Source organism: Pagrus major, chromosome 2, assembly GCF_040436345.1.
Source record: "Pagrus major chromosome 2, Pma_NU_1.0".
Classification (NCBI taxonomy): domain Eukaryota; kingdom Metazoa; phylum Chordata; class Actinopteri; order Spariformes; family Sparidae; genus Pagrus; species Pagrus major.
The window spans coordinates 313,573-340,861 of NC_133216.1; the positions used below are offsets into that span (position 1 = coordinate 313,573).

At 44.3% G+C, this 27,289-nt stretch overlaps 1 protein-coding gene across 3 annotated transcripts; it reads right to left on the reverse strand.

Moving 5' to 3' along the window:
• Positions 1-587: 587 nt before the first annotated feature.
• On the reverse strand, positions 588-26,646 carry abcg1 (ATP-binding cassette, sub-family G (WHITE), member 1). Of its 3 annotated transcripts, none has more exons than XM_073490188.1 (14): positions 26,409-26,646; positions 18,004-18,121; positions 17,635-17,767; positions 17,348-17,398; positions 17,092-17,237; positions 7,951-8,074; positions 7,706-7,820; positions 6,292-6,437; positions 4,715-4,813; positions 4,008-4,176; positions 2,256-2,356; positions 2,003-2,161; positions 1,798-1,916; positions 588-816 (listed from the first exon to the last, which is right to left on the reverse strand). In XM_073490188.1, the coding sequence occupies exons 1-14, from the start codon at positions 26,629-26,631 to the stop codon at positions 588-590; spliced, it is 1,932 nt and encodes a 643-aa protein (XP_073346289.1). In that variant the 5' UTR covers positions 26,632-26,646. The 3 variants fall into 3 exon arrangements, with proteins under 3 accessions (XP_073346289.1, XP_073346282.1, XP_073346273.1); XM_073490181.1 differs by having other exon boundaries at positions 4,715-4,816; XM_073490172.1 differs by having other exon boundaries at positions 4,715-4,847; positions 6,260-6,437.
• Between the last annotated feature and the right edge of the window lie 643 nt (positions 26,647-27,289).

Consider the following 27,289-nt stretch of genomic DNA (forward strand, 5'->3'; position numbering starts at 1 on the left):
AGATATAAACGGAGTGGACACAATAATATGATGCAACAGGATTCTCTTCATAGTCTCAGAGCTGCTGACGTGGCTGTAGGCCGTTACATAAGAGATCTGTCAGGACTGTGGGAGTAAATAAAGTTTATTCAAGAAAGAATTTGTCTCATAAACAGTCTGATGTACACAGTGATTGTGAGGACAGAGTGTCTTCACCTCAGAGAGGAACTAAGTCAAAGTTTGTCCAGAATCATGAGTGTCTGCACATGCTTTTATTCTGAAAAATCAGGTGTTGTCCAGTTCTTGTTAGTTAGTTAGACAGTTTGTTGTGGCACAGTTAAACCTGCAGGAATCAGGAGACCAGCTGCTGTCCCTGCAGGACCTGATGTGTCCTCACCTCGTCCTCTGGTGACACTCAGAGACCTTTAACTTTTGTTCTCTTTGTGGTTTTTAAACAGCGAGCCAAAGTAGATCCACATGTAGACAAACTGCACTGCTACACACTAACTTTGGCCTAAAGGTTTTGTCCTAAATGGCGGACGCTGCCGCTCAGATCTTCTCCTGGTCCTGGTCCTGGTCCTGGTCCTGGTCCTGGTCCTAGTCCGGGTCTACCTCTCAGCACTGAGTTTGTAGCGGAGGACGAAGTAAGCGATGAGCCTCAGAGAGAAGAAAAAGATGGCGAGGACGATGAAGTCCAGGTAGAGTTTGGCGTCCAGCATGTCCAGCTCCTTCAGGATGGCCTCAGACTTCTGGAAGTGACAGGTGTCGTCTTCATCACAGTGAAGATCCTCCCGGTCCAGACCATAGATGGACAGGATAACACCCTCAAAACCGTACCTGAAACACAACACAGGAGGCTTTCATGATGCGTAGAGATGTTTAAGAAAGCTGTTGGGTTGTAAAACAGGCAGCGGTCGAGCTGATACAGCTGATTGTGAGCTGTAGTTTCCCTGGTAAACACACCAATGTCTTCGGCTGCCAGCTGCAGTGTCTCTGGGCTCGTTAGTGGATCAGCGGCAGGGCTGCCTGGCTGTAGACACCTGGCCTGTCCACTCTACCTAACGAGGCCAGAAACACTCTGACGGCAAAGAGCGGCTCCGGAGGATGATTGACTCCAAGAGGGGCAGCAGAAAACCAGGAGAGAGGCCGAAGAGGTCCCTGTGTTTACCAAGAAAGTAAGCTCATAAAGCACCGTTTCAGAACGACGAGGAAAACCGACAAAACCAGACCTTCACAGCTGGAGTCCGGTGTAGAGAACGTTACCAACAAAGCCACCAATCAGAGGCGGAGTAGGCCAGGTCTTGCAAGAAAAGCAGTAGGATCCAAAATAACAACTCCAGCACTCTGATCTGGATCAAACCTCTGAGGTTTACGAGTTTCCTGATGCAGAGATATCTTTGGTTGTTGCTAAAAGTACATGCTGCTAAGTGTAACATTCGCTACGATTAGTTAGTTAGCTAAGTTAGCCATGTAGTTAGAATAAAGTTATGAAGTTAAGAATAGCTGTGGCGGTGCTCGCGCCACGTCAGGCTTATGAAAATTTCTCCAATCAGAAGAAAGTGGGCTTTAATTTACAGAGAGAAGAGCTAAAACTGCTTCTTTCAGACCAAAGATAAACTCAGCCGCTGCGCGAAAAAACATTAAACGATAAACAATTTATCTTTTAGCAGTTGATCATTCAAACTTCCTCTATTAGAGTCTCAGAAGTGTCACTGTAATCTGATCTCTGAGTGAATTCATTATGTTATTAGAAATGTAAAGATTCTGTTTCTTCTCTCTGTTCACAGCTGCAGTTGTTTAATCAGACAGCGCCCCCACCTGACATAGGAGATGTAGGACATCCACTGCAGGTACCAGGGGATGGTGTCGAAACTGACGAAGAACCCCGAGAACAAGAGAACAGGGATCGCTGTGACCGGACCGACAAACGTCGCCACCTGCAGGAAACAAACACACCTGAGTGAGGTCGACAGGTGGACACACCTGAACGTCAGCCGACACAGGTGAGTTCAGTGAGGCTGACCTGCAGCGAGGTGGAGGCGGCTCCGATCAGCAGACCCAAACTCTGAGCCACCAGAGATGTCAGAACCCCCAGAGACAGGAAGAGGAAGAAGCGTCCGGCGTCAGGAGGCTGAGCCGTCATCCAGTACACGATACTGCAGTACACCACCGGGAACACCACCTGTACACGGGCCAGGACAGATCGTTATTGCTCAGCTGTCTGAGCTGTCGTGAACATCCCTCAGTTCAGTTCAGAGAGTCGTGTGTCAGCTCACCTGGAACGGGACGTCAGCCATGGTTTTAGCCAGGTAATAAGCCTTCAGACTGTACCAGTAGTTCAGGTGTTCCCTCAGGAAAACTCCCATCTCCAGAGGAACTGAAACCAAACACACGGTCAGAGCTCAGAATTCACAAAGTAACTACAATAATTATTTATTGTTTATTATTTGTGTTTTTTTATTTCTTGATAAATTCAAATATTTAACATCAGCAAAATATAACTAAAGTATCAAAAGTAAAAGTTCTTGTTGAGAGTATTATAATATTAACTACATTATTAATGATGATTAATGTGTTCAAAGTATTTTTACTGTGATGACACTAAATTTTACTGCTTTTATAGAGTTATTATATTTACATGGAAACTAAATACATCAACTCATTAACTATTGGACTATAATCATTATAACATATTATTACATTATGACATATTGTTACATTATAACATATTGTTACATTATAATATATTGTTACATTATAACTTATTGTTACATTATATTGTTACATTATAATATATTGTTTCATTATAACTTATTGTTACATTATAATATATTGTTACATTATAATATATTGTTACATTATAACATATTGTTACATTATAATATATTGTTACATTATAATATATTGTTACATTATATTGTTACATTATAATATATTGTTACATTATAACTTATTGTTACATTATATTGTTACATTATAATATATTGTTACATTATGACATATTGTTACATTATAATATATTGTTACATTATAACATATTATTACATTATAATATATTGTTACATTATGACATATTGTTACATTATAATATATTGTTACATTATAACTTATTGTTACATTATAATATATTGTTACATTATAACATATTGTTACATTATAATATATTGTTACATTATATTGTTACATTATAATATATTGTTACATTATAACTTATTGTTACATTATATTGTTACATTATAATATATTGTTACATTATAATATATTGTTACATTATAACATATTGTTACATTATAATATATTGTTACATTATAACTTATTGTTACATTATGACATATTGTTACATTATAATATATTGTTACATTATAATATATTGTTACATTATAATATATTGTTACATTATAACATATTGTTACATTATAATATATTGTTACATTATAATATATTGTTACATTATATTGTTACATTATAATATATTGTTACATTATAACATATTGTTACATTATAATATATTGTTACATTATAACATATTGTTACATTATAATATATTGTTACATTATAATATATTGTTACATTATAACATATTGTTACATTATAATATATTGTTACATTATAATATATTGTTACATTATATTGTTACATTATAATATATTGTTACATTATATTGTTACATTATAATATATTGTTACATTATAACATATTGTTACATTATATTGTTACATTATAATATATTGTTACATTATAACTTATTGTTACATTATAATATATTGTTACATTATAACATATTGTTACATTATAATATATAATATAGTTTGTTTTAATCATACGTCTGATTTGTTTTGTTTGTTGATGATGATATTCTTCATCTGTGAATGTCCAGTTTCAGTGTTTGTGACCTCTGACATGTAATGGAGTACAAGTACTTGAGTACAACCCTCACATGACTCGTAACAACTGTGTGTGTGTGTGTGTGTGTGTGTGTGTGTGTGTGTGTGTGTGTGTGCGTGTGTGTGTGTGTGTGTGTGACTCACAGGTGAGCACTGTGGGCATCAGAGCAGCGAACATAAGGAACAACATGGAGAAGAAGAGGAACCCTGAGTTACTGAGAACCTTCTTGGCTTCGTTCCCGATGCCCAGGTACAGCAGACCAATCAGGACGCCGATCCCGATGTGGGAGGAGATCCTCAGGTGAGTCAGCACCTGCTCGACCAATCAGAGCATGGATGTGTTACTGTGTGTGTGACTGAGTCTCAACATGTGTCAGAGTGAAACCACTGGATGTTTTTCCAGCTGTGTTTGTGGAGACAGAAGCAGAAGTTTGAAGGTGAACACCATGTTTTCCTAAACCAACCAGTGATGTCACAGTGATGTCACAGTGATGTCACGACATGAAACTGAACACTGAACCTAAAGTTGAACATACGGACGGTTTAGAGAAATGTGTTCACATTTCCAATAACACATATAACCACATCTCTGCTGAGTGTGTGTGTTCCTGTGACTGTGTGTGTGTGTGTGTGTGTGTGTGTGTGTGTGTGTGTGTGTGTTCCTGACTGTGTGTTCCTGTGACTGTGTGTGTGTGACTGTGTGTGTGTGTGTGTGTGTGTGTTCCTGTGACTGTGTGTGTTCCTGTGACTGTGTGTGTGTGTGTGTGTGTGTGACTGTGTGTGTGTGTGTGTGACTGTGTGTGTGCTGCAGCAGCTGCAGGCGTCCAGCAGGTGTCGCTGTGTTTCCTCACCGAGTCTCTGAGGATGCTGAGGAACGTCCTCCTGAACAGGATGGAGAACTGAGTCATACAGCTGGCTGAGAAACTGTGACAGCCTTCAGACGACGAGCTCTCCTGCAACACACACACACACACAGAGAGAGACACACACACACAGAGACACACACAGAGACACACAGACACACAGACACACACACAGAGAGAGACACACACACACAGAGACACACACAGAGACACACAGAGAGAGAGAGAGAGAGAGACACACACACACAGAGAGAGACACACACACAGAGACACACACAGAGACACACAGAGAGAGAGAGAGAGAGAGACACACACACACACACAGAGAGACACACAGAGACACAGAGAGAGAGAGAGAGAGACACACACACACACAGACACACACACAACATTTTGTTTCAATATGATTTGATTCATTTTATGCGCTTAATTAAACAAAACATCTGTTCATGTGATCGATTCAGGGACTTCAGAGAATTTATGTTGGTTTATGATTTAATTCATATTCTCCTCTATCAATTTATCAGTTGATTGACAGGCAGAGGTCAGAAGTAACAAAGTACAAGTACTTCTACTGTCCTTCAGTCCATGTTTCAGGTATCTGTCCTGTCCTTCAGTCCATGTTTCAGGTATCTGTCCTGTACCTGAGTCTCTCTGAGACTTTCCCTCTCTACATCTGAACACAAACACCTGAACTTTCTCCTCCTCACAGCTTCAAACAGCCTCGTTACTTTAGTTTGATGCATTTGAGGTGAATTATGGATTATTGTTATTTGGTGTCATCGCACGCCGCCTTCCCAACATCACCAGACTGATGTCGACCTATCAGAGCACATCACGCACGGCAGACGCAGCGAGACGAAACAAAGACGTAAAAGACGTGAACAGACAGAGAGGGAGGCTGAATGGGGAGAAAAGGCGTGTTAGTGTCTCGTATCTGCAGAGAGTTTCTTATTTTCTCTCTTTGTTGCTGCTCGGGACGCTTTACCAACCCAACATGTGGCTGTTTGACGTCCTGGGAATGAGACTCAACTATCAACTATCTTTGTGGTGCGTTCAGGAGCAGCTGGGACAAATCCTACTGACTCTACCTTTAACTTTAATAGTCTTTGAATTATATTAATTTGACGTGAGCTTCAGTTAGCTTTGACCACAAATGTCCTTCAGAGGGAGACTTTTTACTCTGATACTCTGAGTACATGTCAGAGCCTGTACTCGATTACTTTTACTGGAGTAAAGAAGCTGAATCAGTACTTCTACTTTTACCAGAGTCTGCTTTTACACAAGTACCTGAACGCCTCCTGGAGGACAGACTGTGAGGACTGTGAACATTTCAGTCGACAGGAAATTATTTTGCAGCTTTTCTTCAGTTTTGTCTGATTTTCTCTTCAGTTTCTACACAAACTGCAGGTTTACATCAACAGGTAACGTCTGACAGTCGGTCACATTTTGATCTCATTAAACTGAATGTTGGTCAAACTAAAGAAACATCACGTCAGGTACTTCCTGTTGGTTTATCTCTATGACGACCGGGCTGTGTGACGTGTGGTGCGTTTGTTTTTCACCTCCTCTGTGCGCTGCCACAGGAGCGGGTGGAGGTTCGCGACTCCGTTCAGTTCAGTCTGATAATCCTTCTCACACTTCCTGTCCTGCACGGCTCGCACCAGCCGGACCATCTGATCCCCGTACTCACCTGACGCCACCTCCATCACTGACACACACACAGACACACACACACACACACAGACACACACGCACACACACACAGACACACACACACACACACACACACAGACACACACACACACACACACACACACACACACACACACACAGACACACACACACACACACACACACACACACAGTGACAGGTTAAGGTTAAGTCACATTTGAGGTATTTGTACTTCATATTGTCTTTATAATTCTACTCACTACATTTATCTGACAGCTTTAGTTACTAGTGATGTTAAAAGTACTCAACAGTCATACTCGAGTAAAAGTAAAGATAAGTGTTAAAATATTACTTTGTAAAAGTGAAAGTCCGCACATGAAGAGTACTCGAGTAAAAGTCTTAAAGTATCTGATATTAAATGTAGTTAAGTATCACAGTATCAGTAAAGTAACTGATCCATATATTACATGTATGTATATAATCTATACTGTGAGTCAGCTGATCGTCACCGTCACTGTTTTTATCTGATTGAATCAATTCATTTAAAAATGTCATCTGTAAAGTAACTAGTAACTAAAGTTATCTAATAAATGTAGGGGAGTGGACGTATGAAGAAGCAGAATTACCTCAAAATTGTACTTGAGTAAAAGTACTTAGTTACATTCCATCAGTGGAAACATAAAACTCAACAAACAAGATCTTTGTGTAACTGAGATTATTACAAACACTTGACCTGTATTCGATTACATTATCATCATTCATCAGTTTGTAACCTGGAAAGTAACTAAATACATTTACTCAAGTACTCTACCAGCACAGATTTGAGGTACTTTACTTGAGTATTTCCATTTTCTGCTACTTTATACTTCTACACCACTACATCTCAGAGGCAAATATTGTTCTTTTTACTCGACTACATTTGTCTGACAGCTTAAGTTACTAGTTACTTAACAGATTACCTTCCTGTCCAGTGAAAACCGTTTGTGATAAACAGTCAAACTCAAGTAAAGTATCCAACATGAAGTGTACTTAAGTGCAAGTAAAAGTAAATGCAACATGTAATCTGCAAAGTAACTAGTAACTAAATTATAGTATAAAGTAGCAGAAAATGGAAATACTCCAGTAAAGTACTCATCACTGTTGAGTATACATATTATGAGGTAGTTGTACTTTACCTGAGTATTAACTTCTACTCCACTACTGCTGTTTGTCGCTGCTGTGAGCCTTTACATGCAGTACATGTGCAGTACTGCAGTACATGTGCAGTACTGCAGTACTCTGTGTGAGTACTTGTGTGTACTCACCGAAGTCAGCAGGGTTGTGGTAGGTGGGGCAGCTGAGTCCGAGTTCTCTGAGGTACGGAACCAGACTGGAGACCTTCCCTCTGTAGACACACTGACCCTGACTGAGGACATACAGCTGACACACACACACACACACACACACACAGAGTTAGTACTATCAGTATTAGTACATGTTGTGCAGTAAAATGTCTCTGATCTGATTCTCGTGACATTATTGATGATTGATTGATAACTCCTGCTGTCACCTTGTCGAAGAGCTCGAACAGTTTGGCGCTCGGCTGGTGGATGGTGCAGATGACGGTCCGTCCTCCCTGAGCAAGAGCCTTCAGCAGAGAGACCACCTGGAAACAAGACGAGCTGTCCAGACCACTGAACACACACACACACACACACACACACACACAAACACACACACACACACACACACACACACACACACAAACACACACAGTCACACACACACACAGACACACAGAGAGAGAGACTTTAATTGAATTATTGGTAAATGTAACAGTTGGATATTTACTTTGATATAATTTCACCAAAATATTCAGTTATTATTTTATTTTTCACACAGTTAAGGTTTTTCTCTTCTGCCTGTCTGTTTTGGGGAGCTCTGTGTGTGTATGTAGGGGAGGGGCTATGACGGGGGGTTATGAGGTTCTGCGCCTGCGCGTTCTGGTCAGAGTCTGACTGAAACATGTCTGCAGGTAGGATGTGTGGAAGCTTCTCTCCCACTAAAAGTACAAAAAGTGTTGTTTTATGAGACTGTTGCTTAACAAGTCCGGTGCGGTTCATGTCGGGATGTTGTGGGTAATGATTTCAGCCGTTAACCGCATTGTGTGTATGTTAAAAGTGACTCCGAAGCAGTCTGTGAATATCGCTAGCTATCGCTAGCTATTGTTAGCTTGTGCTAATGTTTACATTACACGCTTCATTAGCCGAGAGCCGATTCACGGTGTTTTTGTTCTGTGTGTGTGACTCTTTTCATTTCTCCTCGGCAGTGTCGACAACCTCCTCATGTACACCGCTCAAGTCTCTCCTGTTTGTTTATTTTGTGACAGGTATGGAGATGGTTAATTATGTTTATTAGAGGTCCACTGGTTAATAAGTGGGGATGCTATTTATATGTGAATGAATGAGGGTTTTGTGAGAATAACCGAAGTTATTTCAGTTAATTTATTTATTTTTATTTAAGTTAATTTATAATATTCTGGAGATTATATTTTTCATTTTTACATATTATTTTCTGTTGTTTTGAGAAAGAACATTATTATTTTATGTGAATGAGAGTCTGACTGAAACATGTCTGCAGTGTCGACAACCTCCTCATGTACACCGCTCAAGTCTCTCCTGTTTGTTTATTTTGTGACAGACCGAGTAAAGTGAGAAAAGTGTCAGAACCCTCCAGCCCGTTTCCCTGGTCATTCTCGCACAACACATCGCAGAGTAAAGACAAAGAGGTTTCTACATGGTTTACATTGGTGCCGTGACCCGGATCATCAAGCATCGATGCCATTCCGATCGCCGAGGGAAGCTCTTCATACACACCTTCATTTAAAGTCTGGTCATTCCATTTGAGTGGGACATTTTTTTTATTGTTGTTGACACATTTAACAGTAAAATAGCAACATAACTGAGATTCATATTGTTGTGTAGTTTTGATGTCATTTACACTGTTTTTTTTTCTTTTTCTACTGCTATTTGGGATTGTTAACATGCATTCAGCAACTAATTTGAGAGACAATGGAGTTCCAATAGGGCAAACTTCCTCTACCACAAGTTTTGGGAGAGGGTGGTTTCTCAATGAGGGAGTTCAGACACCCAGAGTGGACAGGTTGGGGACCCCTAGGATTAGCTCCACTCCAATCCAGATCCCCCCGTGTGAGCTTCAGTCCCCACAGACAACACCCCATGCTGATTTGAGTACTCTCATTTCAGAGCTGGCCGATCAGATTGGTCAGTCCATTGCTGCCCAATTGCGAGGTGATAAAAATACTACTGAGCCTGTGTTAACAGAGAGCCCTAGGTCAGAGCAGGGACATTCTGGGCTGAACCTATCTGGTGTAAGACTAGTCATGCAGTCTGACGTTAAAGAGCCACCAGTTTTCAGGGGTGACAGCAGTGATAAATGTTCTGTTCGCGAGTGGGTAGATTTGATGAACATGTACTTTGTTAAGAGAAACACTCCAACAGAGCAACAGTCACAGGAAATATTGTCTAAATTAATGGGCAAAGCTAAAGACATAGTGAGGGTTACACTTCGCAACAACCTTTCACTTGACCACATTCAGACCCCAGGACTGATATTTGACATCCTGAAACAGCATTATAGTGAGTTGACATACTCCTCCATGCCGATGGCTGACTTTTACAACACCAGACCACTGCAACACGAAGGGGTTATGGAATATTGGATCAGGCTGAACAATGCTATTGACGTCGCTGATGAGTGCTTACGGCGACAGGGACGCAGTGTTGAGGATCCAGGCCGAGAAGTCACTATGATGTTCATTAAATATTGTCCTGATCCTGTCCTGTTTAATAGGCTCAGCTTCAAGGCAGCCGAGGAGTGGACAACCAGCGAAGTCCAAGAACGCATCGATAGCTTCCTACGAGAGCTCAGGACACGCTCCCATGCTGGAAATCGGACCCCGCTTAAACATGCTGTCAGCCACGCCCAGACCACCATGTTGCAGGGAACTGAGGTATCACATGCACCATCACTGCTCTCCGCTCCACAGTTCACCTCGCCAACAGACACTTACCTGATGACACCAACTTCAGCTCCCACCTTTCAGCTCTCACCCACAGCTGACCAATTCGTCCCCTCCTCAGCCACAGCAGTGACTCCTCATGCCTCCCAGACAGCAGCATCAGCCAGCTCAATACCAGCGCCAGCCTCTCAGTACACACAGTCAGCTGCATGCCCGCCAGTCTCCCAAGCGACTCACTGCCATCCTGCCCCACCAATCACTACAGCCATAGATGGGAATGGCATGCAGGCTCTGATAAGTCTCCTGGATCGAATGATGGCTCGTCAGGAAGTGCAGGTGGCAACAGCTTCACCAGTCTCGCCACAACAGTTTGCTCCAGGCCCTTTACAGAGAAGGAGCTGCAGGGTTTGTGGGGACACTAGCCACACCACACTTATGCATTGCAGAAAAGATAAGCTGTGCCTTTCATGCTACTCCCCTGGCCATTTTAAGAGAGACTGCAGCAGACACAACCAGAGGCAGGTGGGCCCCAATAATTCCAGCCAGAGTCAGCCTCAGGGAAACTAAAACACCCACATTTGGAGAGGGGCAGTGTGGGAGGAGGACAAGAAACCCTCAAGGAAAGTGAAACAGATCTTGAGCTTCTCTATGTCAACACATGTTTGGCGGTTCCTGAAGGTTACCAAGTCGTGGTTCAGGGGTCAACAGAGGTACCAGCCTTCAGTGAGTTATTCTACACACAGGTTGGAGTGAATGACAAGGTCGGATTGAAGGCCATGATTGACTCAGGATCCATGGCGTGCACCCTGAATGAAGCTGCTGAGGGGTTGCTTAGAGAAGCCGGTGCTCTTGTGGGAGAACCACAGTCAGCTGAAAAAATCGTGTTGGTTGGCTGTGGAGGCAAGCAGACCCACCCAAAATGTGTGTATGATTTAACAATGACTGTTTATGGAGTAAAATGCATTGTGCCTGTTTTGGTGGTGCCCGGCCAACGAGATGAGCTCATCATTGGCTCGAATGTCCTCAAACATCTGATGCATGTATTGAAAAGTGATGTTGACTACTGGAGGCTCATGTCTGTTGGATGCAAGCATTCGCTTACTGATTATGAACACTTCTTAGATATGATGTCATGTACCACCAGATGGAGGGGTAATGAGGTCCCAGACAAGATCGGCTCTGTGAAATTGCCCCGCGCTGTCACATTACTCCCCCAGCAAGAACATCTGGTGTGGGGCAAACTCTCCAGCAAGGTCCCCGTGTCCCCTGGCAGCACAATCATTGTGGAGCCTTGCACTTCCAAGTCCAGGCCGAGAGATGTTCTGGTCGGGCGGGTTATCACACCGATGTGGGGAGATCGGTGGGTACCGCTAAAAATTACTAACCTGTCTTCAAGGCCAGCCCTCCTGAAGCGTAACTCCCTGGTTGCAGAAGTGTCACCGTGTATTGCAGTGGAGGATTTCAACTTACAGCAGGGCTCCTGCAAGATGGAGACGGAAAAAAAAGAGCAGGTCACCAAGTCCACTCCCACTACAGCCGACCTCAAGGCCAGACTCTTGGAGCTGGGGCTGAACGACCTCGACATTGAATCTTGTCATACAAGCATCCAGACAAAAGCAAAGCTTGTCGAGCTCGTGGAGCAGTACGAAGACATCTTCTCCAGGCATTCGCTTGACTGTGGTGAGGCTAAGGGGTTCATTCACCGAATTCATCTGACTGATGACCGGCCATTTCGCATGCCATATAGGAGAGTGCCCCCGGCCCATTATCAACAGTTGCGGCAGGTACTGACAGACATGGAGGAGAAGGGCATCATCCGTAAATCCATCAGTGAATATGCGTCTCCTCTTGTCATGGTCTGGAAGAAGGATGGAGGGTTACGGATCTGCACGGATTTCAGGTGGCTTAATGCACGAACACTGAAGGACGCTCACCCCCTTCCTCACCAAGCAGACTGCCTGGCGGCCCTTGGAGGCAATGCCTTCTTTAGCACCATGGACCTAACCTCCGGGTTTTACAACATCCCCATGTGCGAAGAGGACAGGAAGTACACAGCCTTTACGACACCTGTTGGCTTGTACGAATACAACAGAATGCCCCAAGGACTCTGCAACAGTCCAGCTTCGTTTATGAGAATGATGTTGAACATCTTTGGTGAGCTTAACTTCACAAGTCTGCTTTGCTACCTAGACGACCTTCTCGTGTTTGCTCCCACTGAAGAAGTTGCTCTTAACAGGCTCCAGGTCGTCTTTCAAAAGTTGAGGGACAACAATCTCAAACTGAGTCCAAAGAAGTGTCATCTGATGCAGGGGACAGTCAAGTTTCTTGGACATGTTATTGACCAGAATGGTGTGGCTGTGGACCCTGCAAAAGTGAGCGTGATTTCGGACATGACAAAGGAGGCTTTGATGGAAGAGGATGGGTGCACTCCCTCAGTGAGGAGGGTTAAATCCTTTCTTGGCATGGTCTTATTCTATCAAAGTTTCATTCCAAGGTGCTCAGCCATTGCTAAACCCCTATTCGCTCTGACTGCGGGCCAGAAGAGGAGAGGGCGGTCTGGCAAGGTTGGTGGGGGTGCTGGCCTGTTCAGGAAGCTGACAGCTGACGATTGGAGCCCTGCTTGTGAGGAGGCTTTTTATAAGCTCAAAGAGGAACTCGTCAACTGTGCAGTGTTGGCTCACCCTGATTTTTCAAGACCTTTCATTCTGTCTGTGGATGCGTCTCTAGATGGACTGGGCGCTGTTTTGTCTCAGGTGCCTGCAGGAGAAAAAAAAGCACGCCCCATAGCTTTTGCTAGCAAGACCCTTAGCAAATCACAACAGAGATATCCTGCCCATCGCCTCGAGTTCATGGCTATGAAGTGGAGCATCACAGAGAAATTCAGTCATTGGTTGAAAGGACATGACTTCACAGTGTGGACAGATAACAACCCGCTCACCCACATCTTGACCAAGCCCAAGCTCGATGCTTATGAACAGAGGTGGGTGGCCAAGTTATCGTCTTACAACTTTGATTTGAAGTACATCCCTGGTCCCAGAAATATTGTAGCTGATGCTCTCAGTCGTGACCCCTTCACCTCCTCCATTAGTGGACGTCTCATCCAAGAGCCTTATGACAGCTTGGTGCATGAAGCAGATGGTGCAGAGGCTGACAAGGTGCAAGATGTTTTCAGAGCTGGCATCCAGCACCTTCAAGTAATCCAGCAACGTGAACCTACCTTAGTAACGCCGGGTTCCTGCAGCTCATCTGAAATCAGGGCTGCTTTACTGTGTCATCATGATTGGGAGAGCCACGTAGAGACAAGAGCCTCACGTCTCGTCCATCATGTCCAACAGCTGCAACCTGCTGGTCAGGACACCTTGCCTTCACTTACTTTACAAGAGCTCGAGGACCATCAGCTTCAAGATCTGACCATCTCCAGTGTTCTGCCCTTTGTAGTACGAAAACGACGCCCGTCCCGACGAGAGAGGCATGATATGGGAGCAAAATCACTGGCTCTGCTTAAACATTGGGACAAGCTCAAGGTTCAAGGTGGCATTTTGTATAGGGAGACGAGGGACCCTGTGAGCAAAATGAGGAGGCTTCAGTTGGTGTTGCCAGCAGGCTTGTGGAAGAGAGCATTGGAGGGAGTTCATGACCTGGCGGGTCACCAGGGGCAAGCCAGAACTCTTCACTTAGCGAGGCAACGGTTCTTCTGGCCGACTATGGAGAGGGATGTGAAGAATTATGTGCGGTGTTGCGAGAGGTGTGTGCTTGCCAAGACTCCTGAGCCCTCAGCCAGAGCCCCATTGGAGAGTATAAAAACCACCAGCCCCATGGAGCTTGTCTGCATCGACTTTTGGACGGCTGAGGACAAGAACAAAAACTCTGTGGACGTGTTAGTGGTGACTGATCACTTCACAAAGATGGCCCACGCTTTTCCCTGCCGTAACCAGACTGCCAAGCAGATTGCTAAACAGCTGTGGGACCGGGTTTTCTGTGTCTATGGGTTCCCTGAACGTATTCACTCGGACCAGGGCCCCAGCTTTGAGAGTGAACTGGTGTCTGAGCTGCTGCAGTTGTCGGGTGTTGCCAAGTCACATACCACTGCTTATCACCCGATGGGCAATGGTGGCACGGAGCGGTTTAACAGAACCCTCGGCAACATGTTGCGAGCTCTCCCTCTTGGTGCCAAGAACAACTGGCCACAGCAGATCCACACGTTAACCTTTGCCTACAATGCAACGGTGCACGAGACTACTGGTTATGCACCTTTCCACCTAATGTTTGGACGTGTCCCGAGGCTCCCAGTTGACATTGTGTTCAGATCTGTGCTACACGATCCCTTGGTGACAGATTTCAGCAGCTACTCCAAGACTCTTTTGTCATATCTCGCTGAGGCTGCCACAATTGCTCAGCAGCACGCAACCAAAGAGCAAGAACATCAAGCTCATCAGTATAACAGGAAAGTGAAAGGAGTTTCTCTCCACATTGGAGATCGTGTGCTGCTCGCTAATAAGGGAGAGCGTGGCAAGAAAAAGCTTGCAGATAAATGGGAACCTGTCGTGTACACAGTGGTTGGGACGAATCCCAAGACCCACATATACAAGATCAGTGATGTTTCAGGCCGCTGCAAGGTTGTGCACAGAAATCTACTGTTGGATGTGACTTTTCTCCCTGTTCAGGATACACTGGAGAGTCAGTCTCTGGACACCTCTGGTGCTGATGGCTTCAGTAGCGATGGTGAGGCAGATGAGCTCAACAGTTTGGAGAGAGAGTCTTCTGAAGCTCGAACGTCCTTGTGGGTTCAGTCTGACTTGGATCAAGGGGATGATGGTGATTCTGTGGCAGATGAGCTCGCGTCACTAGGTTCGGACGGCGCTGATGTTCCATGGGATGGTGTTGATGAGGCGGACCTACCCGACCCACGGGTCAGCACAGCCTCAGACTCACCTGATCCACAGGCCAGCACAGCCTCAGACTCGCCTGATCCACAGATCAGCACAGCCCCGACCCCAGCGGTTTCCCCTGCTGACGAGGCTCTAACTGCACTGACTGCTGACCCTGACATACATCAGTCTCTGAGTCATGACCGTCGACACATTGATACACAGCCTGACCTGACCAGATACACCACTGACCAAGTTACAGTTCCGGGTAGGGTGGTTACTAGAGCTGGGAGGGTAGTGAGGTCAGTTAATAGACTCATTGAGAACATGGTCCAGAGACCTATAACATGGCGTAGGTTATCGCCACAGAAGGCATTGTCTATAGCATGAATAAGAGTTAAAGGGTGCTTGACCTTGTAAATTGGATGTATAATTTGAGTAAGACACTGTAATATAAAAGTGCGTTAAGGGACCATGTGTAAAGAGGTGTAGACTGCACCTTTAAATTCCTGAAGGAGTTGGAGGCCTGATCAACCTTCTAACTGCTTTTGATCTGTGATACGGATAGTTTTTTAACTGACCTGAGAGATGTCATCTTTTGGTTTACTGGTCCAGAGAGCGAGGAAAATGCTTTAGTGTTCTTGTACTTCCTTCAATTTAAAGCGCCTTTGTAGCCCTTTGTGATTTTGGTGAAATTCGGAAGGGGAGAATGTAACAGTTGGATATTTACTTTGATATAATTTCACCAAAATATTCAGTTATTATTTTATTTTTCACACAGTTAAGGTTTTTCTCTTCTGCCTGTCTGTTTTGGGGAGCTCTGTGTGTGTATGTAGGGGAGGGGCTATGACGGGGGGTTATGAGGTTCTGCGCCTGCGCGTTCTGGTCAGAGTCTGACTGAAACATGTCTGCAGGTAGGATGTGTGGAAGCTTCTCTCCCACTAAAAGTACAAAAAGTGTTGTTTTATGAGACTGTTGCTTAACAAGTCCGGTGCGGTTCATGTCGGGATGTTGTGGGTAATGATTTCAGCCGTTAACCGCATTGTGTGTATGTTAAAAGTGACTCCGAAGCAGTCTGTGAATATCGCTAGCTATCGCTAGCTATTGTTAGCTTGTGCTAATGTTTACATTACACGCTTCATTAGCCGAGAGCCGATTCACGGTGTTTTTGTTCTGTGTGTGTGACTCTTTTCATTTCTCCTCGGCAGTGTCGACAACCTCCTCATGTACACCGCTCAAGTCTCTCCTGTTTGTTTATTTTGTGACAGGTATGGAGATGGTTAATTATGTTTATTAGAGGTCCACTGGTTAATAAGTGGGGATGCTATTTATATGTGAATGAATGAGGGTTTTGTGAGAATAACCGAAGTTATTTCAGTTAATTTATTTATTTTTATTTAAGTTAATTTATAATATTCTGGAGATTATATTTTTCATTTTTACATATTATTTTCTGTTGTTTTGAGAAAGAACATTATTATTTTATGTGAATGAGAGTCTGACTGAAACATGTCTGCAGTGTCGACAACCTCCTCATGTACACCGCTCAAGTCTCTCCTGTTTGTTTATTTTGTGACAGACCGAGTAAAGTGAGAAAAGTGTCAGAACCCTCCAGCCCGTTTCCCTGGTCATTCTCGCACAACACATCGCAGAGTAAAGACAAAGAGGTTTCTACATGGTTTACATAAACATAAGTAATAATGAGCCTAAAGCATCACAGACAGACTCTGAACTGTGTTTGTGTGTGTGTGTGTGTGTGTGTGTGTGTGTGTGTGTGTGTGTGTGTGTGTGTGTGTGTGACCTGGTGGGTTCATCAAAGAACATGACTGGTGGATTATTGACGAGCTCCAGAGCGATGGCCAGTCTCTTCCTCTGACCCCCCGACAGGTGAGACGTCCTGGTCTTCGCACAATCCAGCAAACCAAGCGCCATCAGGATCTCCCGCACCTGAACAGGAAGCAGACTGTCACCTCTGACATCACTACATGAGCAGGAAGTAGTCGGGGTCCGACTCTGACGTCAGTACATGAGCAGGAAGTAGTCGGGGTCGGACTCACCATCTCTCTGCGAGCCTCCACCTTCTCCTGAAGCTTCAGGTTGGCTGAAACCTGCAGAGACAAGACTTAAAGTACTGCAAAATACTTCATAAACTGTAGTAAATAATAAAAACAGTTTGTGAGGGTATTTGATAGTTATGTATTTTAATTTACTGTTGTTAACTTGTTGTATTTTATCTGCAGATATAAATGTGGTGGAACAACAAGTGACATGAAATCAAAAACCCAAATTGTACTTGGGTGCAGTACTTGAGTAAAAGTACTCGGTTACTGAGCAGAGTGAGTACCATCATGGCCTCGTGCACGGTGAGGTGCGGCAGCAGCATGTCGTCCTGCATGATGTAACAGGAAACCTTCCTGAAGGAGCGCAGGTCTCTGGGCTGACTGTTGATCAGGATCTCCCCCTTCATCCCCGTCTCCCTGCACACACACACACACACACGCACATGCACACACACACACACACACACACACGCACACACACACACACACGCACACACACACATTAATCTGATAAACAGTGGATTCATTAAATATCATAAATCAAACACGACCTGAAGCTGCTGTGATTGTTTCTTAATGATGTCATCGTGTCACTTCCTGTTTATAATCACCACATTAACACTGTCGTGTGTCCTCAGCTGACCCGTACCCACCTGTACCCGGCCAAGATATTCATGAGGGTGGATTTCCCGGCCCCTGAGGGCCCCATGATGGCCACCAGGTCTCCGCTGGTGAATTTCCCAGAGATCCCTCTGAGCAGAGTCTTGTAACCTGAGACGGGACAGAAACAATCAGTGTTCAGGTTCCCAGCCGCTCTCAGAGACGCTCTTTGTCCTCCGGTCCTCCGCCTCGGGTTTCACAGCAGTTTGGAGGTTTTTCACATCAATCTGCTTCGATTCACACGAACTCTCAGTGAAACACCCACAAACTGAACCCAGCTGACCTCAGACAGCTGCACCTGCAGTGAAGTCCTGTTCAACGTCAAAACCAAGTGAGAGACAAGACAGAAGAAGCTTCTGTCTTGTCTCTCATTAGACCTGACGGACGAAGCTCCGTCAGGTCTAATGTTCGTCAGTCTGTTCACAGCTAAACATGAATTTATTAAATCAAAGTAAACAAAGTAAACAACAACACAGCTGCTCCGTCTGATGAAGAGCAGGAGCTCAGTGACCAGCTGATGACTGGTTACCATGGAAACCAAAGAGGATAGTGATGGTGATGATGATGATGATGATGATGATGATGATGGTGATGATGATGATGGTGATGATGATGATGATGGTGATGATGAAGATGATGATGATGAAGATGATGATGATGATGATGGTGATGATGGTGATGGTGATGATGATGGTGATGATGGTGATGGTGATGATGGTGATGATGATGATGAAGATGATGGTGATGATGATGATGAAGATGATGGTGGTGATGAAGACGATGAAGATGATGATGATGATGATGAAGATGATGGTGATGATGGCGGTAGTGATGATGAAGATGATGGTGATGATGATGATGGTGATGATGATGAAGATGATAATGATGATGGTGAAGATGATGATGAAGATGATGGTGATGATGATGATGATGATGATGATGAAGATGATGATGATGATGATGAAGATGATGGTGATGATGATGATGATGGTGATGATGATGAAGATGATAATGATGATGAAGATGATGATGGTGATGATGATGATGATGATGATGATGGTGATGATGCGGTAGTGATGATGAAGATGAAGACCTGCTGTAACAGCTGCAGTGTTTCTCTGCTGATGGAGGCTGAACGCTGGTTAATGAGATTATCAGATTTAATCTGATCGAATCTGATTTAATCTCCCTGACCGACAGTAACCTCTACTGCAGTAATACACACTGTACTGTGGTAGTAGTGTGTATTACTGTAGTAATACACACTGTACTGTGGTAGTACAGTGTGTACAGTATTGACACCTGCTGTACTTTAAAGTCGCGTGAGAACACTTTACAATATGATACATAAAGATGAGACGAGTAGATTATTATTTAATCTCAGTTATCAGTCATAATAATTCTGAAGTGTCTCTCTACCTGCCTGTCCTCTGACTGTCTGTCCTCTGACTGTCTGTCCTCTGACTGTCTGTCCTCTGGGTGTCTCTCTGACTGTCTGTCCTCTACCTGTCTGTCCTCTGACTGTCTCTCTGACTGTCTGTCCTCTACCTGTCTGTCCTCTGACTGTCTGTCCTCTGACTGTCTGTCCTCTGGGTGTCTCTCTGACTGTCTGTCCTCTGACTGTCTCCTCTGGGATCTTCTGCCAGCTGATCATTAGATGAAGATGAGTCGATGAGTTGCTGTAGATGAAATAATAACTGCTGACCCTTTTATTAATCATGACGGAGGTCAGCAGTGACTCGTGGATCGAGCAGCGAGTTGAACCAGACTGAGGATAAAGTTGTGTTGACGTGTCGGACGACAGTGAGACTGATGTGTGTCCTGTGCTGCAGGTTTCTGTGAGCAGACTGAACTCTTTGTCCTCTTCACGCTTTTCTTTCTTTCTTTTTTCCTGAAAAGCTGAAACACGATACGAGCTTTTCTCTCCACGTTCACTGCATGAAGCTTCATCGTCACACGAGACAAATCAGTTTTAATTACATGTCCTGAAGCTCTGTTAGTTCTTCTGTCGTCTGAACACACTGGACCTGCTCCACCGGGTCCACATCATGTAGTCTGACACGGTCCTCGTTTAAAATATAATAACAGTGTCACTGAAAATTAACTCTTAACATGATTTCATCAGGAAATATTCAGACGGCTGATAAAAAGTCATTTTATGACCTCAAAAAACTCATTATAGTACTTTACTTCCTGAAGTGAGTGAAGCTTTTAAACATTTGCACATAAATTAATAATATAAACACTTGAAGATGCGAGAAACATTTTGGATTTCAGCTCCCATGAGTCTCAGCAGCGTCATCATGATGGTGGATCAACAGTCTGACGTGAAAGTGTGTCAGACTGAGGAAATATGTTTAATATGTTTAATATGTAATTAATATAAACAAGAAGATCTACGACTTCAACACCTGCATCTCTGAAGTGTCCATAAATATATTTGGTATGTAAAGAACGAGAAAGAATGTGGTGAGAAACTGATGATATTTATAATTTATATACATGAACATGAACCAGACTGTGATGTTGGAGTGAGACGCTCGTCTGTGAGTGGATCTCTGTCACGTGACTGACGGTTTTAATCTGGATCACTGGTGTTGACTCGTGTTCAGAGAACAGCTGAAGTAAAGTTTGACTTGCTCACATCTGCTCTCTGTGTGTTTGTTGAGGAGTAACATGAGTAATAGATTACAATGATACTTTATCATAGTGTTGTTTACAGAGGAGCAGCCTCGGTCCTGACCCGACCCACAAATATCATCAGGTGGTTTCCTGTGACAGAGCTGCTTCTAATCTGACCTGCAGCTATTTACAGCAGGAGACCCTGACTGGGATTAACAGATTACAGCTGGGTAATCCCCCGCAACACACACACACACTCACACACAGACTCACACACACACAGACTCACACACACACACAGACACACACACACACACTCACACACACACACACAGACTCACACACACACACACACAGACTCACACACACACAGACTCACACACACACACAGACACACACACACACACTCACACACAGACTCACACACACACACACAGACTCACACACACACTCACTCACACACACAGACTCACTCACACACAGACTCACACACAGACTCACACACTGTTTGTTGGAGAGTAACTGAGTACATTTACTCAACTGCTGTCGTTTCACTAAACTTCTGAAGTCCTGCTCCTCTGAATCACTTTAGATGTTCTGTGATCGACTTTTTCAACACTGTGATGATGATGAATCTGTCCCCATGACAACCTTTAACGTGATGACATCATCAGTCATTAATCCGCCTGAAGTTAAGAATCTAACCTGAAACGCTTCAGTTTTATCAACCTGGCTGAAGATGGGCTGAAGATAAGCTGAAGATGGGCTGAAGATGAGCTGAAGATGGGCTGAAGATGAGCTGAAGATAAGCTGAAGATGAGCTGAAGATAAGCTGAAGATGAGCTGAAGATGGGCTGAAGATGAGCTGAAGATAAGCTGAAGATAAGCTGAAGATGAGCTGAAGATTGGCTGAAGATAAGCTGAAGATGAGCTGAAGATGGGCTGAAGATAAGCTGAAGATGAGCTGAAGATGGGCTGAAGATGAGCTGAAGATGGGCTGAAGATGAGCTGAAGATAAGCTGAAGATGAGCTGAAGATGGGCTGAAGATAAGCTGAAGATGGGCTGAAGATGAGCTGAAGATAAGCTGAAGATGAGCTGAAGATGGGCTGAAGATGGGCTGAAGATGGGCTGAAGATAAGCTGAAGATGAGCTGAAGATGGGCTGAAGATGAGCTGAAGATAAGCTGAAGATGGGCTGAAGATGAGCTGAAGATGGGCTGAAGATGAGCTGAAGATAAGCTGAAGATGAGCTGAAGATAAGCTGAAGATGGGCTGAAGATGGGCTGAAGATAAGCTGAAGATGAGCTGAAGATGGGCTGAAGATGAGCTGAAGATAAGCTGAAGATGGGCTGAAGATGAGCTGAAGATGGGCTGAAGATGAGCTGAAGATAAGCTGAAGATGGGCTGAAGATAAGATGAAGATGAGCTGAAGATGGGCTGAAGATGAGCTGAAGATGGGCATTGTTTCACTGATCGGGAATATTTTAAATTAGAAAGCGAAAGCAGTCCAACAGCAACATGTAACATCTGCAATACGACCGTTTCGCGAGGGGGCAACAAGAGAGCTGCATTTAATACTACACATTTGATACGGCACCGTGATGACCCTGTCCAGTTTGTGTCTTGACCCATTTCTGTGCAGGTGATTGAGGAGGCATGTCAGGAGGAGGTGCCTCACCTGCACCTGATCCACATCAGGGCTCCTCCTCCCTATATAACCTGCCAATCAAGTCCTCTCTCTCTCTCTCTCTTCAGTTTTTGAATCCTCGGTATGTCCTCCCATCTCGGCACTACATTTCAGATACCGCCTTACCGGAGATGTACAGCAAAGTTTGTGACCACCTACGAGGTGATTTAACAGATGAGAGTTTTACTACAAAGCTGCACTAAGTTGATGATAAGAGACATTTTTTAGTTACTGACTTTGTTCACTTGGTTGTTTTTGGTAAAAAAAAACACAAAAACAAATAAACCAATAGGATATGCAGAGTAAGAGAGAGCCATATGAAAGTACTCACTTTGTTTAAACAAAATAAAATAACCTATTAAGGAACAGCTTGGATGCAGGTGATTTTTTCCTTAATGCAGCTGTTTTATCTAGGAAAATATTAGTTAGGGCTCAGTATCGGATCGGGACTCGGTATCGGCAGATACCAAATATTAAATGACTCGGATCGGGATCGGGGTAAAAAAAACCTGATCGGGACATCCCTGGTATTTTCTCATTAGATAAAAACAGTGATTGTGATGATCAGCTGACTCACAGTATACAGTTTATGCATACATGTAATATATGGATCGGTTACTTTACTGATACTTTGATACTTAACTACATTAGTAAGTAATATTATAGTAAGTAATATTTCAACACTTTATCTTTACTTTTACTCGAGTATGACTGTTGAGTACTTTATACAACATGTTACTTTTGAACGTTTTGAATGCAGGAATCAGCCGTCTGATTGGTCTAAAACATCTGATGTGTTGTTACAGACTGAAGTGACGTTCAGGCAGCTCGATCATCATCTCGATCAAAAATATGAAAATCTAATAAAATCTCTGATCTAAAACTGATCGCCAATGTTTTTATATTTCTTCATTCGTTCATGTTTTCTCTAAACGTTGGTGTTAATGTGTTTCACAGGTTTCACCAGAGGACTCATCAGTCCTCATTCTGTCCTCCAGGAGACGTTCAGGTACTTGTGTGAAAGCAGACTCTGGTAAAAGTAGAAGTACTGATTCAGCTTCTTTACTCCAGTAAAAGTAATCGAGTACAGGCTCTGACATGTACTCAGAGTAGAAAGTCTCCCTCTGAAGGACATTTGTGGTCAAAGCTAACTGAAGCTCACGTCATATTAATATAATTCAAAGACTATTAAAGTTAAAGGTAGAGTCAGTAGGATTTGTCCCAGCTGTTCCTGAACGCACCACAAAGATAGTTGGTTGTTGAGTCTCATTCCCAGGACGTCAAACAGCCACATGTTGGGTTGGTAAAGCGTCCCGAGCAGCAACAAAGAGAGAAAATAAGAAACTCTCTGCAGATACGAGACACTAACACGCCTTTTCTCCCCATTCAGCCTCCCTCTCTGTCTGTTCACGTCTTCTTACGTCTTTGTTTCGTCTCGCTGCGTCTGCCGTGCGTGATGTGCTCTGATAGGTCGACATCAGTCTGGTGATGTTGGGAAATAACAATAATCCATAATTCACCTCAAATGCATCAAACTAAAGTAACGAGGCTGTTTTGAAGCTGTGAGGAGGAGAAAGTTCAGATGTTTGTGTTCAGATGTAGAGAGGGAAAGTCTCAGAGATACTCAGGTACAGGACAGATACCTGAAACATGGACTGAAGTACAGTACAGATACCTGAAACATGGACTGAAGGACAGTAATGAAGTATTTGTACTTTGTTACTTCTGACCTCTGGGTTTCATTTAAAATCTAAATCTGAAGAAGTATTAAAGTTAAAATATTGTGTAAAACTATTTATAAACATAATGAATGAGCATCACAATAATAATCACATGACAGTTGAGTCATTTTGTTTGTGTAACAATCATTGATATAAAACGACCGGACAATTTGAAATGGATCAAATCAAAGATTGTTTGATATAAAGAGATGAGTCCTCCTGTCAGAAGATGATTATTATTTTCTTCTGATTTGTTCTGTGTTTATTTTTTGGGGCGTAGTTTTGAACTGCAGCTGAAATAAAACTGTTAGTTTAAAGACACAAGTGTGTCGAGGGGCCCGAAAACACGACCTGCCCACTGACATCTGTCCCTGTCATCCGGCTCTGACAGTGAAACAAAGTAAAAATACTCTATTACAAGTAAAATGATCAGAATCTGCCTCATCAATAACTTCAAACATCACAAACATGAACACAGCTGCATCATCCACCCACCCAGTACTGTGAGCCTCATGCAGTATAAAGCAGGTGTGTCAGGTGTGTGTCAGGTGTGTGTCAGGTGTGTGTCAGGTGTGTGTCAGGTGTGTCAGGCGTGTGTCAGGTGTGTTTCAGGTGTGTGTCAGGTGTGTGTCAGGTGTGTTTCAGGTGTGTGTCAGGTGTGTGTCAGGTGTGTTTCAGGTGTGTGTCAGGTGTGTGTCAGATGTGTCAGGCGTGTGTCAGGTGTGTTTCAGGAGTGTTTCAGGTGTGTGTCAGGAGTGTGTCAGGTGTGTGTCAGGAGTGTTTCAGGTGTGTGTCAGGAGTGTGTCAGGAGTGTTTCAGGTGTGTGTCAGGTGTGTCAGGTGTGTGTCAGGTGTGTCAGGTGTGTGTCAGGTGTGTTTCAGTTGTGTGTCAGGTGTGTGTCAGGTGTGTTTCAGGTGTGTCAGGTGTGTGTCAGGTGTGTGTCAGGTGTGTCAGGTGTGTTTCAGGTGTGTCAGGTGTGTGTCAGGTGTGTGTCAGGTGTGTCAGGTGTGTGTCAGGTGTGTTTCAGGTGTGTTTCAGTTGTGTGTCAGGTGTGTGTCAGGTGTGTCAGGTGTGTTTCAGTTGTGTGTCAGGTGTGTGTCAGGTGTGTGTCAGGTGTGTCAGGTGTGTGTCAGTTGTGTGTCAGGTGTGTCAGGTGTGTGTCAGGTGTGTTTCAGGTGTGTTTCAGTTGTGTGTCAGGTGTGTGTCAGGTGTGTTTCAGTTGTGTGTCAGGTGTGGTCAGGTGTGTTTCAGGTGTGTGTCAGGTGTGTGTCAGGTGTGTTTCAGTTGTGTGTCAGGTGTGTGTCAGGTGTGTTTCAGTTGTGTGTCAGGTGTGTTTCAGTTGTGTGTCAGGTGTGTCAGGTGTGTGTCAGGTGTGTGTCAGGTGTGTTTCAGGTGTGTTTCAGGTGTGTGTCAGGTGTGTGTCAGGTGTGTGTCAGGTGTGTTTCAGGTGTGTTTCAGTTGTGTGTCGTGTGTGTCAGGTGTGTGTCAGGTGTGTTTCAGGTGTGTTTCAGGTGTGTGTCAGGTGTGTTTCAGGTGTGTGTCAGGTGTGTGTCAGGTGTGTCAGGTGTGTGTCAGGTGTGTTTCAGGTGTGTCAGGTGTGTGTCAGGTGTGTTTCAGGTGTGTCAGGTGTGTCAGGTGTGTCGGGTGTGTGTCAGGTGTGTTTCAGGTGTGTGTCAGGTGTGTTTCAGGTGTGTTTCAGGTGTGTTTCAGGTGTGTGTCAGGTGTGTGTCAGGTGTGTCAGGTGTGTCAGGTGTGTTTCAGGTGTGTCAGGTGTGTGTCAGGTGTGTTTCAGGTGTGTCAGGTGTGTGTCAGGTGTGTTTCAGGTGTGTCAGGTGTGTCGGGTGTGTCGGGTGTGTGTCAGGTGTGTTTCAGGTGTGTGTCAGGTGTGTTTCAGGTGTGTTTCAGGTGTGTGTCAGGTGTGTGTCAGGTGTGTCAGGTGTGTTTCAGGTGTGTGTCAGGTGTGTTTCAGGTGTGTGTCAGGTGTGTGTCAGGTGTGTTTCAGGTGTGTCAGGTGTGTGTCAGGTGTATGTCAGGTGTGTCAGGTGTGTGTCAGGTGTGTGTCAGGTGTGTCAGGTGTGTTTCAGGTGTGTTTCAGGTGTGTGTCAGGTGTGTTTCAGGTGTGTGTCAGGTGTGTCAGGTGTGTGTCAGGTGTATGTCAGGTGTGTCAGGTGTGTGTCAGGTGTGTGTCAGGTGTGTCAGGTGTGTTTCAGGTGTGTTTCAGGTGTGTGTCAGGTGTGTTTCAGGTGTGTGTCAGGTGTGTCAGGTGTGTGTCAGGTGTATGTCAGGTGTGTCAGGTGTGTGTCAGGTGTGTGTCAGGTGTGTCAGGTGTGTTTCAGGTGTGTGTCAGGTGTGTCAGGTGTGCTGATACCTTTCTTCCTCCACCACGGTCCCTCTCTCACAGAGTACGACACGTCCCTGAACTCGATGTTGACGGCTGGTCTCCGTGGTAGCGAGGAGAACCTCTGGGCCTCCGTCAGGTTGTTCTCCACCTTCTTCAGGTGTCCCTGCAGCAGCGGCGTCTGCTGGCTGCCCGCCGGCCGCTTGTTGACCACCTCGTCCATACAGACGCACACCGTCCGGGGGTCCAACATCAGGTCCGGGGGCCCGTTGGTGTTCTGCGGGAGAGATCGAGGACGTCAGACTCTGCAGCTCACAGATATCAACCGATCAGAACCTTGTTTAACCTCAGAGGCGGAGCCAGACTTTCTGGACTGTGGTGACCCGACTGGAGCACCAACATCTGGTTTCTGACATCACAGTTTTTGAATTCTGGGAACTTTGACAGACTTGTTGCACAAACAGTCTGACAGTGAACAGAAGCAGTGTGAGCGTCACGTCTCTCTCCACGACCGGCACCGGCCCGGCAGGACCATAGACTCCTACCAAACCTGCAGGAGGTTCAGCTCAGACCTTCATCCCTGCTTGCTGTCTTCTGGTCATTTCATTTTGACGGGCTGTGACCTGTAACCAATCAAATTATGTAGGAGGCGGGACATCGAGTGAGAAAAGGAGCAGTCTATACTGTTTTACTTTGTTTATATGTGGCGGACCCTGCCATCCCATATAGCTTCAAACAGTGTTCTGGTACCTTATTTTCCTCTGAGAACAGCTTGTTTATTCACTGATGGAAACATTTAATTATTATGACCTCATTAATATTGTAAATATTAAACACACCCCACAGCTGATCTGAGCGTCGCTCTCAGTGGACCTCGTGTGATCTGTGACAGGAGAGCAGAACAGCTGCTG